Source organism: Corythoichthys intestinalis, chromosome 21, assembly GCF_030265065.1.
Source record: "Corythoichthys intestinalis isolate RoL2023-P3 chromosome 21, ASM3026506v1, whole genome shotgun sequence".
In the NCBI taxonomy this organism is placed as follows: Eukaryota; Metazoa; Chordata; class Actinopteri; order Syngnathiformes; family Syngnathidae; genus Corythoichthys; species Corythoichthys intestinalis.
The window spans coordinates 4,667,958-4,681,181 of NC_080415.1; the positions used below are offsets into that span (position 1 = coordinate 4,667,958).

Sequence of the window (13,224 nt, forward strand, 5' to 3'; positions counted from 1 at the left end):
TGACCTCTGTAATTAGATGATGAATGCCCATCAATTTACTCACCTAGCAGATCTTTCATCTTCCGTCTTTCCTCTCTGCTTATTCTGATGCAGTTATTAGAGTAGGTGTCCCTCATAATCTTAATAACAACAACAAAAAACATACTGAATCAAGAACAAGATGCCTGTCATCTCTCATAACAACTATACATTTATCGGCATAACTGGAAAGACACAAAAATGAAACCATTTATATAGCAATATCATCTGCACTTACCTGTTCATATAAAAGATTCAGTATGTAGGGTTGGTTGAAGGTATCTTTGGGGTAAAACACCTAAAAACAGATACATTTGAACTAAATATAAACTCTTTATGATTCAAGAATGGGGAGAAATGACTTCACTTTGTAGAATATGTGGTGTTTTCTGATTGAATTCATTCATTTACAATAGTAATCTAGAAGATTAGCTTCCTGTTAAGAAATACAAGAACCTGCATGCATACTTTTTGCTGCGGACGGGACATTAATAAGATCAAACAGATCGGGTGAACGGGGGTTAGGGCTACATTTCTCACGAATATGAACATAATTAATTGCCAGTCTAAATGATCAATGCAAAATAAATCAGTATTGACTTATACTAACTTTCATTTGTATCGGTTCAGTATGGAAGTAGATTTGTGTCTTTATTATTCAATCAAAAAAAAAGTTGCTTCGATCAAATAAAAAGTTGCTTCAATCAAAATATATATTTTCAATCGAAGAAAACGTCACTTCAATCAAAAAAATGTGTTTGAATGCAAAAATAAATTTGAAACTCAAAAAAATATATTTGAAAACTATTTTTCTTTGATTGAATTTTATTTTTTTGATTAAAGTCAAGTTTTTTTTGATTGAAACACCATTTTTGATTGAAGTCATGTAATTTTGCGTTTGGACCACATTTTGGCTAGGACATTTGTGTCTTTATTATTCAATCAAAAAATAAATTGCTTCAAACAAAAAAATATATATTTTCAAAAGAAAAATCACTTCAATCAATTTTTTTAAAAAAATAAATCGTAGAAAAAAAGGTTTGAATTTGAAAAAATATTTGAGACTCAGAAATTCGCATTTGAACAATTTATTTTTCATTCAAACTGTTTTCTTTGATTGAAGCAATCCTTTTTGTGTTTGAGCCATATTAGGGGTAGGACATTTGTGTCAAAATCATTCAATCGCAATAAAAGTTGCTTTAATCAAAAAACTATTTTTAATCAAAGAAAAAAATCATTTGCAAAAACTTTTTTTTTTTATATATATATATATTCTTTATTTGAAATATATATATATTTTTATTGAAGTGTCACTTTTTTTGAAAAGCAAAAAGTTTTAAACTCTTTTTTTTTGTCAAAGTGGAAAAAGTTTTGAACACACTTTTTTTTTTGAAGTGGAAAAAGTTTTGAAGGCACTTTTTTCGATTGAATCATTTTGACACAAAGATTCAACTTCAACGCTAGTTCCGGTGTGTTTGATTGGCAGGTGGCTACGCCAATGACATAAAAGTATGAAGCAAGCATAATGGCCACCAGGGCTCCATCCAGCCATCGGCGTCTGTTGGAGTCTAAGCCGAATATAGGGCACCGGTACGGGCGTGTGGCATCGGCATTTCACCGGAGTACCCGCAACGGTACGGTGCCCTGTCGTGGCACACTGGTCGGACCCCGATATCACCCCCCAGGCGCGGAGGCCGGCTGTCGAGTGGACGGCCCGCGAATGACACGGCACTCATTCAAAGCTGAAGCGACTCGCCGGTAGTCCACTCGCTTACTGGGCAGGCTAGTGTCGGGCCACTCGCCGACCACTCCCGTACCGGCGCGTCGCGGACACTCCGGTTGGAACCAATTGCCAACCGTCACGTCAGGGCAGCGGGTGAAGTTCGCCGTGTTAAATCACATTAAGCAACAGGGCACCGTACTCCGGTGAAATGCCGATGTCACACGCCGGTACCGGTGCCCTATATTCGCCTTAGACTCCAACAGACTCCGATGGCTGGATGGAGCCCTGGTGGCCATTATGCTTGCTTCATACTTTTATCAGGCATAAAAATGGGTCAGGGGTTAAAAAGGTGAGAAAGGTGTGGAGGAAATATGTTCCGGCATTCTGCCAAAATGTCCGCCGTCGGCAAAATGTCCTACATGTGGCGAATTTGACCGTTTTAATTTTTCACATAAGTCTTAATATTCGAGTTAACGGGGGTTTAATTAGTTGAAGGAGTTGATTTCAACCACCAATGACTCGTGCTAGCTTAGCCACTCCGGAGCCCTGAAACTAACAAATAACTGTCAAACTGCACAGAATTTGTTCAAATCATTTCCAACGACTAATTAAACCCCGGCTAACTCAAAGATTAAGCCTAATGTAAAAAATTCTGAACTTCCCCTTTAATATGGCCCTTAAAATGTTGTCTATAAAAGTTTTAGAGCAGTAAAACAAACAACACAAATGAATAAAATGAACAGGAATCCTTCAAAGTATTTCATAATGGGTCCAAATTATTTTTCGAACAGATCATGTGACTATAGAACCTTAGAGACAGCCGTTTGCATTGCTTAGCCAAAACTACAGCTGAGGAGGCAAGATGGATATTTAGAATTTCTTTAAATCTAAGCTTTCAAAACCCTCAACAACAACTGTGCTTGAACCGAGGATTGAGCACGAGCAGTATCAAAAAGTCCTGGCTGTCGTGTTACCTGTTGTGCTGTAATTCCAAGTGGTGCTTGAATTGGATGCTTATAGCGGTGGACAGTCTTTTTGAGCCAGCGCAAAGTTTGCAGCGCACGGAGATATTTTTGTTATCTTTACTGGACAAAAATGTGAAGTAATGGCTGTGTTTCCAGTGTGCAAATGCAGCCGTTTGTAGTATATCTCCTGCCTATTTCATTGCATCCTGGCGAGGTAGCAAGGCTATGTTGTTTTGGCCGCAAACTCCCAGCGCTCACGCATCATGGTAATACACGTGACCCTTTTTGTTCCATCCTCGATTAAAAAATGTGACATGTGATGTCACTCCCATGACTACAGTATTCTTCATTCTACACACATTATGAGGCAATAACAAAATAGTAACGCACAGGCATCAAGGAAAGTAATTTTACTCAGATTACTGATTTAGATAAAATGAACGCGTTAGATTGTTCTTTACTGAAAGAAAGTAATCAGATTAGTTACGCATTACGATACCGCGTTATTGACAACACTGCTTTTATATTACCGTTAAATACACAAGCTTGACGCTACCTTAACGGGAGCTATTTTTTCACCGGACGCTCCGGCAGTGTTCAACGCAAGCTGCAACGAACGGCAGTAACTTTGTCATACCACAAAATATGAAAACGAAAACCATTACTCACTAAATTCAATATGCTGGCAAATGCATTCATCTAAAAACAATTGGGAGTGATACTTTACCTCCTCCAGCGAATGTGAATTTGTGCTTAGTATAAGATCATCTGTCGCAATTAGCGATCTTTGACGCTCTTTTTTTTTTTTTTTTCCTCCCCGCATACAAACTTGTTTCTCTCTCAGCGCTGTGATTAACCTCAATGAAGTTGCTGTCCTAGCTAAGCCTTGCCTATCATTCGTCTTTGTAAGTTTTTAGTAACTTTGTGTATTGAATTTGAAAGGAAAATGTGTGTTTTGTTTTTGACGAACTTTTTCATGAAGCTAAACTGTTGAAGCTACTCACATGTGGAAAAATACGAGTGTACAACGTTTTAAATGTATTCATTAGGTATATTTCAGTTACCACGATTTGTGAGATCAATAAATTGAAGAATTTACGCCTTGCGTTTGGAGTGCTTGTTTTTGGGTTTGCTGGAATAGCGTCACTGACACACGCAGCATCAAACAGGGGAAGGGGTAAGCGCTGCCGCGCCAAGCTAATTCTGGCTGCATTTTCGACACATGAAAAATAACGAATACGTACTACTGTATGACGGAAAATTTTAGTGGTTTTGTAACCGCGACGTTTTCATAGCATGGTAATCCGTGAAGGTAACTGGCACATGCCTACAAACGACCCCCCCCCCCCCAAGAAATTTTCTCCTCGGATCTACATGATTCACGTAGGTCATCCTTTTTTACTTCAAAACGGCGAATTTCGCCGAAAGGTGAGAGATTTTCATGCCTGTTTTATGTCATTGGCGTAGCCACCTGCCAATCAAACACACCGGAACTAGCGTTGAAGTTGAATCTTTGTGTCAAAATGATTCAATCGAAAAAAAGTGCCTTCAAAACTTTTTCCACTTTGAAAAAAAAAAAAAGAGTTTAAAACTTTTTGCTTTTCAAAAAAAAAGTGACACTTCAATAAAAAAAATATATATATATTTCAAATAAAAAATATATATAAAAAAAAAAAAAGTTTTTGCAAATGGTTTTTTTCTTTGATTAAAAATAGTTTTTTGATTAAAGCAACTTTTATTGTGATTGAATGATTTTGACACAAATGTCCTACCCCTAATATGGCTCAAACACAAAAAGGATTGCTTCAATCAAAGAAAACAGTTTGAATGAAAAATAAAGTGTTCAGATGCGAATTTCTGAGTCTCAAATATTTTTTCAAATTCAAACCTTTTTTTCTACGATTGATTTTTTGAAAAAAATTGATTGAAGTGATTTTTCTTTTGAAAATATATATTTTTTTGTTTGAAGCAATTTATTTTTTGATTGAATAATAAAGACACAAATGTCCTAGCCAAAATGTGGTCCAAACGCAAAATTACATGACTTCAATCAAAAATGGTGTTTCAATCAAAAAAAAAACTTGACTTTAATCAAAAAAATAAAATTCAATCAAAGAAAAATAGTTTTCAAATATATTTTTTTGAGTTTCAAATTTATTTTTGCATTCAAACACATTTTTTTGATTGAAGTGACGTTTTCTTCGATTGAAAATATATATTTTGATTGAAGCAACTTTTTATTTGATCGAAGCAACTTTTTTTTTGATTGAATAATAAAGACACAAATCTACCTCCATAGTACAGGTGATATACCGTTCAATTCAAACCTACGAAAGAAACATTTTGAAAACTTCCAGAATAAATGTCTGGATTTTATTAGCAAATTGAAATTGCAATGTTTGAACATAAATTATATTAACATACAGAATAAGTACACACTTGTTAATAATCTCTTAACTATCAAGAATGCAAAAAAATTAACATTTGTCTTAAGGTCACTCAACAATGTCTGTGTAAATAAATAAATTAAATTCAACTGAAAAAAACTCTTAGGGTAAAACAAAAACAAATAAAAATGGAGCTTTCCTTCAGGTAATACATTACTCATTTTGTCCTCAAGTAAAGCTGCACGTAACAAAAAAAATGAAAACTTAATAGTCTATGATTAATGTATGATTATCTGAAAAAAATGTCTGCATTGGCTGCAAATAAAAATAAATAAAGAAAATAAATACATTTTAAATAAATGCAAGTCATCAGCCAATCAAACGAGCCTTTTCCCGGGGAGAGAGAGGCTCGCTCTCGTGGTGCCCACGGAAGGCGCGGGCGTGTGGGGCTAGAAGACTGATCTAGCCCCATACCAGCCCGGGTGGAGCCGCGGGTGCAGATCTTGGTGGGGGAATAACACTCTTAAATACAGTCTTGATGAGATTGAATTGGCTGCAGTTACGACGTTGGGAACGCTGACTCTGGAATAAAACACGATTTGACCAACATTGTGACAGCCGATGCCTACCAAAAATGACGTAATGTCAGAAGTTATAAAATCGCGCCAGCGGCTCTTCCCGCACAGAGAGCGCCAGTGGACAATACGGGACAAGTCTCAGTCTGTGAAAGCGTCCAACCCGCTCCATTCTCGGGACATCTTTTTATATGTGAAAGCAATGACGTGAGTAAATCCCATGTCTCTTTAGACAGGAATTCCATTGGATGTGTGTGTGGCTTAAATAACAGGGCGCGCAATAGAAAATGTCTGAATTTCAGGTAAAAAGGCGCTTTTTTTCTTGTTTTTTTTTTTTTTTTGCCATGCGCTAGCGTGTCACTGGTTAACCCTTCGCGTGCCAGTGCTGACACGCGTGTCATAGGTTGCCGACCCCTGATCTAGAGGAAGTAAAAGTCGTAACAAGGTTTCCGTAGGTGGACCTCCTCAGGGTAGTGTTATCAGCCCAGTATTGTTCAAATTATGGTGAATGACATCTTTAAGGAGGTGTGTCAGGGAGTGGGCACATCACTTTTTGCAGATGATGCCGGAGTGTAGAAGAGAAGGCGTAATGTGAATCACATTTTTGCTCAAATGCAGGCTGTCCTAAATAAAATTGTTAGGTGGGGAGAGATTTACATTTCTTCAGATTTACACTGATTAGTCGAAGGACCCCAAGTCGGGAAAAACTGGTTTTGCAATTTACATTCTCAATTATGATATTCTACAGTTCAAAAGTATTTCTAATATGTCTGTATATACAGCTGAAATTACAGCAATAATAAGTGCTTTACAGTGGGCAGAGAGTACGAAACAGGAAAGCATAGTGGTCTGCACTGATTCAGCATCTGCTCTGGAAGCTTTGGAGGGGAGAGGACATGGTACAAGACCTGACCTCATCTCAAGAGTTGTTGTCAATCGTTCATAGAATTTAGAGAGCAGGTGGTGAAGTAGGTTTTGTATGGGTTCCAACCCATGTAGGAATCTTCGGAAATGAAATGGCCGATATGGCGGCAAAATGGGCTCTTGATCAAGAAATTCAAGTTAAAATAGTCCCTGGAGTCTATGAGTGGAAGGGTAAAATTAAAACATATGTAACAGCTGTCTGGCAAAAAATATGGGAGGGTGACACCTGGGGGCGTCATTACTTTTCTATTAATCCCTCTGTCAAATTTACTGCAGTGTATACCTGTAAAGTAAGAAAGTATGCCGTCATATTAACGCGTCTTAGATTGGGTCACTGTGGGCTAGCATGGAATCTAGCCAAGATGGGTAAACATCCTGATGGAAAGTGTGAACACTGCAAACAAGATCAAACGGTGAAACATGTACTGATGGAGTGTCCAATGTACAGTGAACAGAGACGGGAGCGGAGCTTTTTAAAAAAAAACAAACAAACAAAAAAAAAAAAACCCAAAAAACATTAAAGTGGGCCGTCGCCGCAAGGCGCTGTGACGCTGTAAGATTTGTTGTGGCCCACGAAGGGGCAGGATAGAGCGATAAGAGCTTTGGTGGACTTTCTAGTTGCCACCGGGCTGAGATGGATGTAAACGTCATTACGTGATTTGGCCACATTGAGAAAGGCAGCAAACTAATTTTTCCCTAAAAATTTTCACGATCGTGATTTACCTTTTTTCTCCGACTCCGCCACACATCAAGGAAACGCCATGGCAACATCCAGTCAACGCAGTGATCTCCCGGCGAAGCGTAAAAAGGCAGATTCTATTGATTCGGCTACATCGACCGACGATCTGTTGTTAGCAAGCCCACCCGAATACACAAAGTCACTTAGCGAGGGAATTGGATCAATCGATAAGAAAATATCGATAGCATTAGAAATCCTTCAAGCCGAGATTAAAGAGTTAAAAGAAAGCCTCGTGTTTACTCAGCAGGAGGTAGTATATCTCAAGTCGCAAAACGATATCCTTAAAGGCGCCTTCGAGTCGACGACAGGTCTATTACAATCCCTGAAAAAAGAGAACAAGATAATGAAAGAATCTATTTTGGACCTTCAATCAAGGAGTATGAGGGACAATTTAATTTTCTCTGGCATCGAAGAAAATACAGTAGACAAACCAGAAGCCCTCGTTAAGTCATTTATGGCAACATCTCTCAAGCTGCCCAAGGAAATGGTGGATTCGATCAAGTTTGCGAGGGTACACCGTCTTGGGAAGCCAAGAGGAAGCGGTCCGCGTCCAATAATCGCCAAGTTCGAGCTCTACCAGCAGAAAGTACTGGTGAAATCCAAAGGAAGAGAATTACAAGGAACAAGATTCGGTATGAATGATCATTTCCCGCGCGAGATCAACGAAAGACGGAAAATCCTCTATCCAATTCTGAAGCGGTCCAGAGCAGAGGGCAAACGTGCGATTATCACGCTTGACAAACTTTTCATTGATGGTCAACTATACCGAGACCAAGTGCTCACCCCATGGCTATTCTGACCGATAAGTAATGCCTAAATATTTCTATTATGCATACAATGCTGAATGTAACTGTCTTGATTTAAGCAAGACATATGTATAGATTAGGGATGCTTAATACTTAGTTTGCTATTCCTAAACACTTCCAGTATGCATATAATGCTGAATTAAATTGTTTTGGGTTGATTAAGGCACATATGTAGATTAGGGCTGCATGATAACTATTTTGTCTGTACCTTTGAAACACTTCCAGTTCGTATATAATGCTGAATTAAGTGTTTTTTTTGTTTGAGCAAGGCACATGTGTAGATTAGGATTGCATGATAATCACTTTGTCTGTACTTCCTAAGCACTTCCAATATGTACACAATGCCGTATTAAGTCGATTTTATTTCAACAATGCACACGTACCGATCAGGGTTGCATGATAATCACTTAGTCTTTAAGAGTCACGCATGTCTCACACTACACATTTCTGTACTGGCGCTCATATCTTTTCTTTTTCTGGGTTATTTGTCTCACCTTTTCCACACCGCTGTTTTCAAACACACACTAAGTACACGCTTTAAAATTGTAATGTTTAGTGATGATGCTACCCATGTATTTAATCCTTCTAACAACGTCTTAATGTCGTGTGAATTATGCCAAGCGGTTTACAAAAAATTGCATTCATTTCTATTAGAATTTGATTTATTACATACTCGTATGGCTTCCAATGAATGTGAATGGTTGATGACACTCAGGACCAAATATTATAACACACATCCTGAGATCATTACTTTCCTTAAGATACTTAGAAATATCCGCATATGACATATATAAATTTTGTTTCATTTAATGTGAATGGCTTCCGATCGCAGGCAAAGAGAACTAAAATTATGGAATACATCACCAAATTAAAGGCAGACCTCTTCTTCATGCAAGAATCACATCTAGCCAAATCCGAAGAGAAATATCTTAAACACTCAAATTTTAACTTGATGTATTCAGCCAGCTATAACAGCAGACAAAGAGGAGTATCAATATTAATAAATAAAAGAATCTCATACACATTAAATAGTGCAATTGCAGACCCGGAAGGTAGATTCATAATAGTACAAGCTACCATAAGTAATAAACTGTTCACATTAGTGAACATATATGCCCCAAACAACGAGGATACACAGTTCTTCCACAATATCTTTGGTAAACTGAGTGACATGTCAGTGAACTCAACAATTATTATAGGAGGGGACTTTAACACTACACTTGATCCAAGTATAGATAGCTCCAATTATAAACTCACTAAACAGTCACAAACTGCAAGAACCATTAGGAAATATATTTACGATTTTGGCTTAAGTGACGTCTGGAGAGCAAAACATTTAACAAAAAGGGAATATACCTTTCAATCCCTAGCCCATGGTTCGTGCTCAAGAATCGATTTTTTTCTAGCGAATAATTCCGCTATTAATAATATTTCGCCAAGAATACATCCAATAATCATCAGTGATCATGCACCAATTTCTTTAGCCCTTAAAACTGACTCCCGCACGATACCCCACGCAACCTGGCGCTGTAATGATTCCTTATTAGATGACCCAGCATTTGATACATTCGTTAAGAAAGAATGGAAAGACTTTATGGAACTTAACGATTCCCCAAACATCTCACCGTCATTGCTTTGGGAAACAGGAAAATGTGTAATTCGAGGCAAGATTATCTCATATTCATCATATAAAAAAAAACAAGAACAGAAGCTGGAAAACGAATTAGAAATGAAAATCAAACAACTGACGGAGGAATTCGCCAATAATCCCACAGACAATACCACAAAAGAACTTTTCAGCGCCAAAGAACGGCTCAATAGTATTCTGTCTAAAAAAACTCAGTTTCTGTTACAACAACTACGATATACCAATTTTGAGCATAATAACAAATCCGGGAAATATTTAGCAAACCAACTTGAACGTAACAAAGAAAAAACATTAATTACAACAATACAAGATTCAGCCGGCATAATAACACAATCACCAGAAAAAATTAACGAAACTTTCTATAGCTACTACAAAAACTTATACTCGGGGACAAACGATCATAATGAAGACATTGACCTATTCGTTAATAATCTTGACATCCCCCAAATAACTGAAGAAAGCCAACAATTGCTAGATACCCCACTTACCCTCGCTGAATTATGGAATGCCGTAAAGGACATGCCAAAAGGTCGCGCACCGGGGCCCGACGGGTTCTCGACATCATATTTTAAACACTTTTGGAATATGCTGGCACCACTTTTCTATAGAATGGTTCAAGAAATCAGTGCCAAGGGTCAAATTAGAGACAATATGAACACTGCAGTAATCAAACTACTGCCAAAAGAAGGGAAAGACCTAACCCAACCAGCAAACTATAGACCAATATCCTTAATGAATACAGATATTAAAATTATTGGAAAGGCTTTAGCTACTAGATTAGAACAAACTCTTCCCACTATAATTCATAAAGACCAGACCGGTTTTATTAAAGGACGTAACTCTACAAACAATATAAGACGCTTGTTAAATCTTATTAATATTGCACAGAATTATAAACAGAAAGCAATTATCCTTTCTTTGGATGCAGAAAAAGCATTTGACAAAGTCAACTGGTTTTTTCTCTTCAAAGTTTTGGAAAAATTTGGCTTCGGTGAGCCATTTATCCGCTGGATAAAAATATTCTACAACGCCCCAAAAGCCACTGTAAACACAAACGGGGTCATTTCACAAAGTTTCTGTCTTCAAAGGGGAACTCGACAAGGCTGTCCACTCTCACCCCTATTATTCGCTCTATTTATTGAACTATTAGCAATTGCAATAAGACAAAACGCTAATATCAAAGAGATCTGCTCGCACACATCGGAACACAAAATTAACTTATACGCAGACGATATACTTTTATATCTAGAAAAACCAGAATCCTCCCTACATGAGACTTTTGAACTAATAAAGACATTTTCACAAATATCAGATTATGCTATAAATTGGTCAAAATCAATTATAATGCCCTTATCAACAAACTCATGGAATCCTGCAAATCAAAATCACAATATTCCAATAGGGAATATAAAGTATCTTGGAATCAACATTTCACCAAAACTTACAGAATTAACTAAACTAAACCATACACCCCTCCTAGCAAAAATATGTGAAGATTTGACACACTGGAATAATCTACCCATCTCACTTTTGGGCCGGATAGCAACAGTCAAAATGAAAGTATTACCACAAATAAACTATTTGTTCTCAATGATCCCCTTTAAACCCACTCAAAAATGGTTTCAAGACCTAGACTCAGCCGTCACAAAATTCTACTTTAAAAACAAGAAAAACAGAATTAGCCTTGCCAAATTGCAAAAAAATAAACCAGAGGGGGGTCTAGAGGCCCCTAATTTCCAACACTATTATATAGCAAATCAAATACAATATCTTATTAGGTGGTTATACCTTAACACTGAACAACAGTCATGGCTAGAATTAGAGCAAACAGACTGCAACCAAATACAATTGGCAAACCTCCCCTTTATTAGTTCTAGTATTAAGCACCATAGCTGCTTCAAAAACCCAATGATAGCATGTACCTTGAAAGCCTGGTGGAGAGGTATGGAAATTACGCAATCACAACAAGCCCCGTGTAAATTCTCACCAATCTGGCACAACCCAGACTTTGGAGTTAATAAAATTCCTATTTATTTCAGCACATGGGATGATACGGGAATAAACCAGTTACAGCATTTGTTTAAAGATAATACATTCATGTCATATGAAAAAATATTACAAGATTTCCAGAACAAAGGGGTCAATTTCCTTCAATACAATAAAATCAGGGCAGCCATCAGAAGCAAATTTCCATCACTAACGGGTACGTTAGACCCACCACCTTTCGTAAATAAAATAATAAATATACATCCTCAACAAAAAAAAAATATTTTCAAAAGTATATAAAGCCCTCTCATGTAACAACTCTACTTGCCTACCAATCGAAAAATGGAATAACGAACTTTCGGTAGCATTAGATAATAACTATTGGTCCAACATCTGTAAAAATGCATTTATAATGACAAAGAATAAGAACCTTCAGCTTATACAGTTGAAAATACTGCACAGATGGCATATTACTCAATCTAAAATGCACAAAATGGGGTTCTCCCAATCCGATAAATGTACAAGCTGCAACGAAGATACTTCAGATACATACTTTCATGCTCTTTGGCAATGTAAACCAATACAAGATTTCTGGGCACAGGTAACGAAGAAACTCTCTTTCCTATTGAACTGCAGGATTCCATTGTCTCCAACTCTTTGTCTGCTTGGCGATCTGAATACAGTGAATATCTCTATCCATCAAACCCGTCCACTACTAGCAAGTCTAACGATAGCCAAAAAAACAATATTGTTGAATTGGAAAAACAAACAAAACATTAGCATTAACCAATGGCTAAATCTAATCATTGAATATATAACATTAGAGAAAATATCTGCCAAACAGACAAATAAAATGGACAAATACGAACAACAGTGGGAAACGGTCGCAAGAATGATGAACATAGAATAAGGATTCTCTCTCACCTGCGAAGGAATGCCACAAAAATAATAGAAATGTATACATAAATGGATGTATGCGGGGTGTCCAGGGAAGTTGTATGCATCCTTCTGCAGCTGGAAACTGGACATGTTTAAATCCGAACTGTTTTATACACTCCCAACAGCATGTAATAAATAATTTTTCTTCCTTCACAGTTTAGTCGGTCAATGGGCTTATTTTACAAGGATACTTATAGACAATTTGGTTTCCAGCTACTGGGGATCATATGCAACTTTTTTTTGGAACACCCTATATATTACTTATCAGACTTGGAACAATTAAGGAACTATGCGTAAATAATACACTTCACTGGTCCTTGGCATACATCTAATGGTGTTTGATAAACCTCTTCTTCTATCAGCTTTACAGGTGGAGTTTGTTGGCGTCCTGCCCTGGGCCGTCCCGCCGCCGGTCTTGGCCCCCGGGATTTTCGGCCGGGGCTTGTCTGGTTGCGTCTGGCTGTGCGGGGGGTCCCGTCGGGCGCGCGCTGGTGTCGTGGGCGGGTGCGGGGGC

General features: G+C 37.6%; 1 protein-coding gene across 6 annotated transcripts in view; it reads right to left on the reverse strand.

Annotated features, from left to right (window-relative positions):
• Positions 1-13,224, reverse strand: part of myo15b (myosin XVB) — a 105,457-nt gene that overhangs the window by 37,115 nt on the left and 55,118 nt on the right. For all 6 annotated transcript variants that reach the window (XM_057826234.1, XM_057826232.1, XM_057826236.1 and 3 more), the window contains 2 exons: positions 257-316; positions 44-119 (listed from right to left, as the gene is read on the reverse strand). In XM_057826234.1, the coding sequence (XP_057682217.1) occupies positions 44-119; positions 257-316 (136 nt within the window). The remainder of the gene's footprint in view (positions 1-43; positions 120-256; positions 317-13,224) is intronic.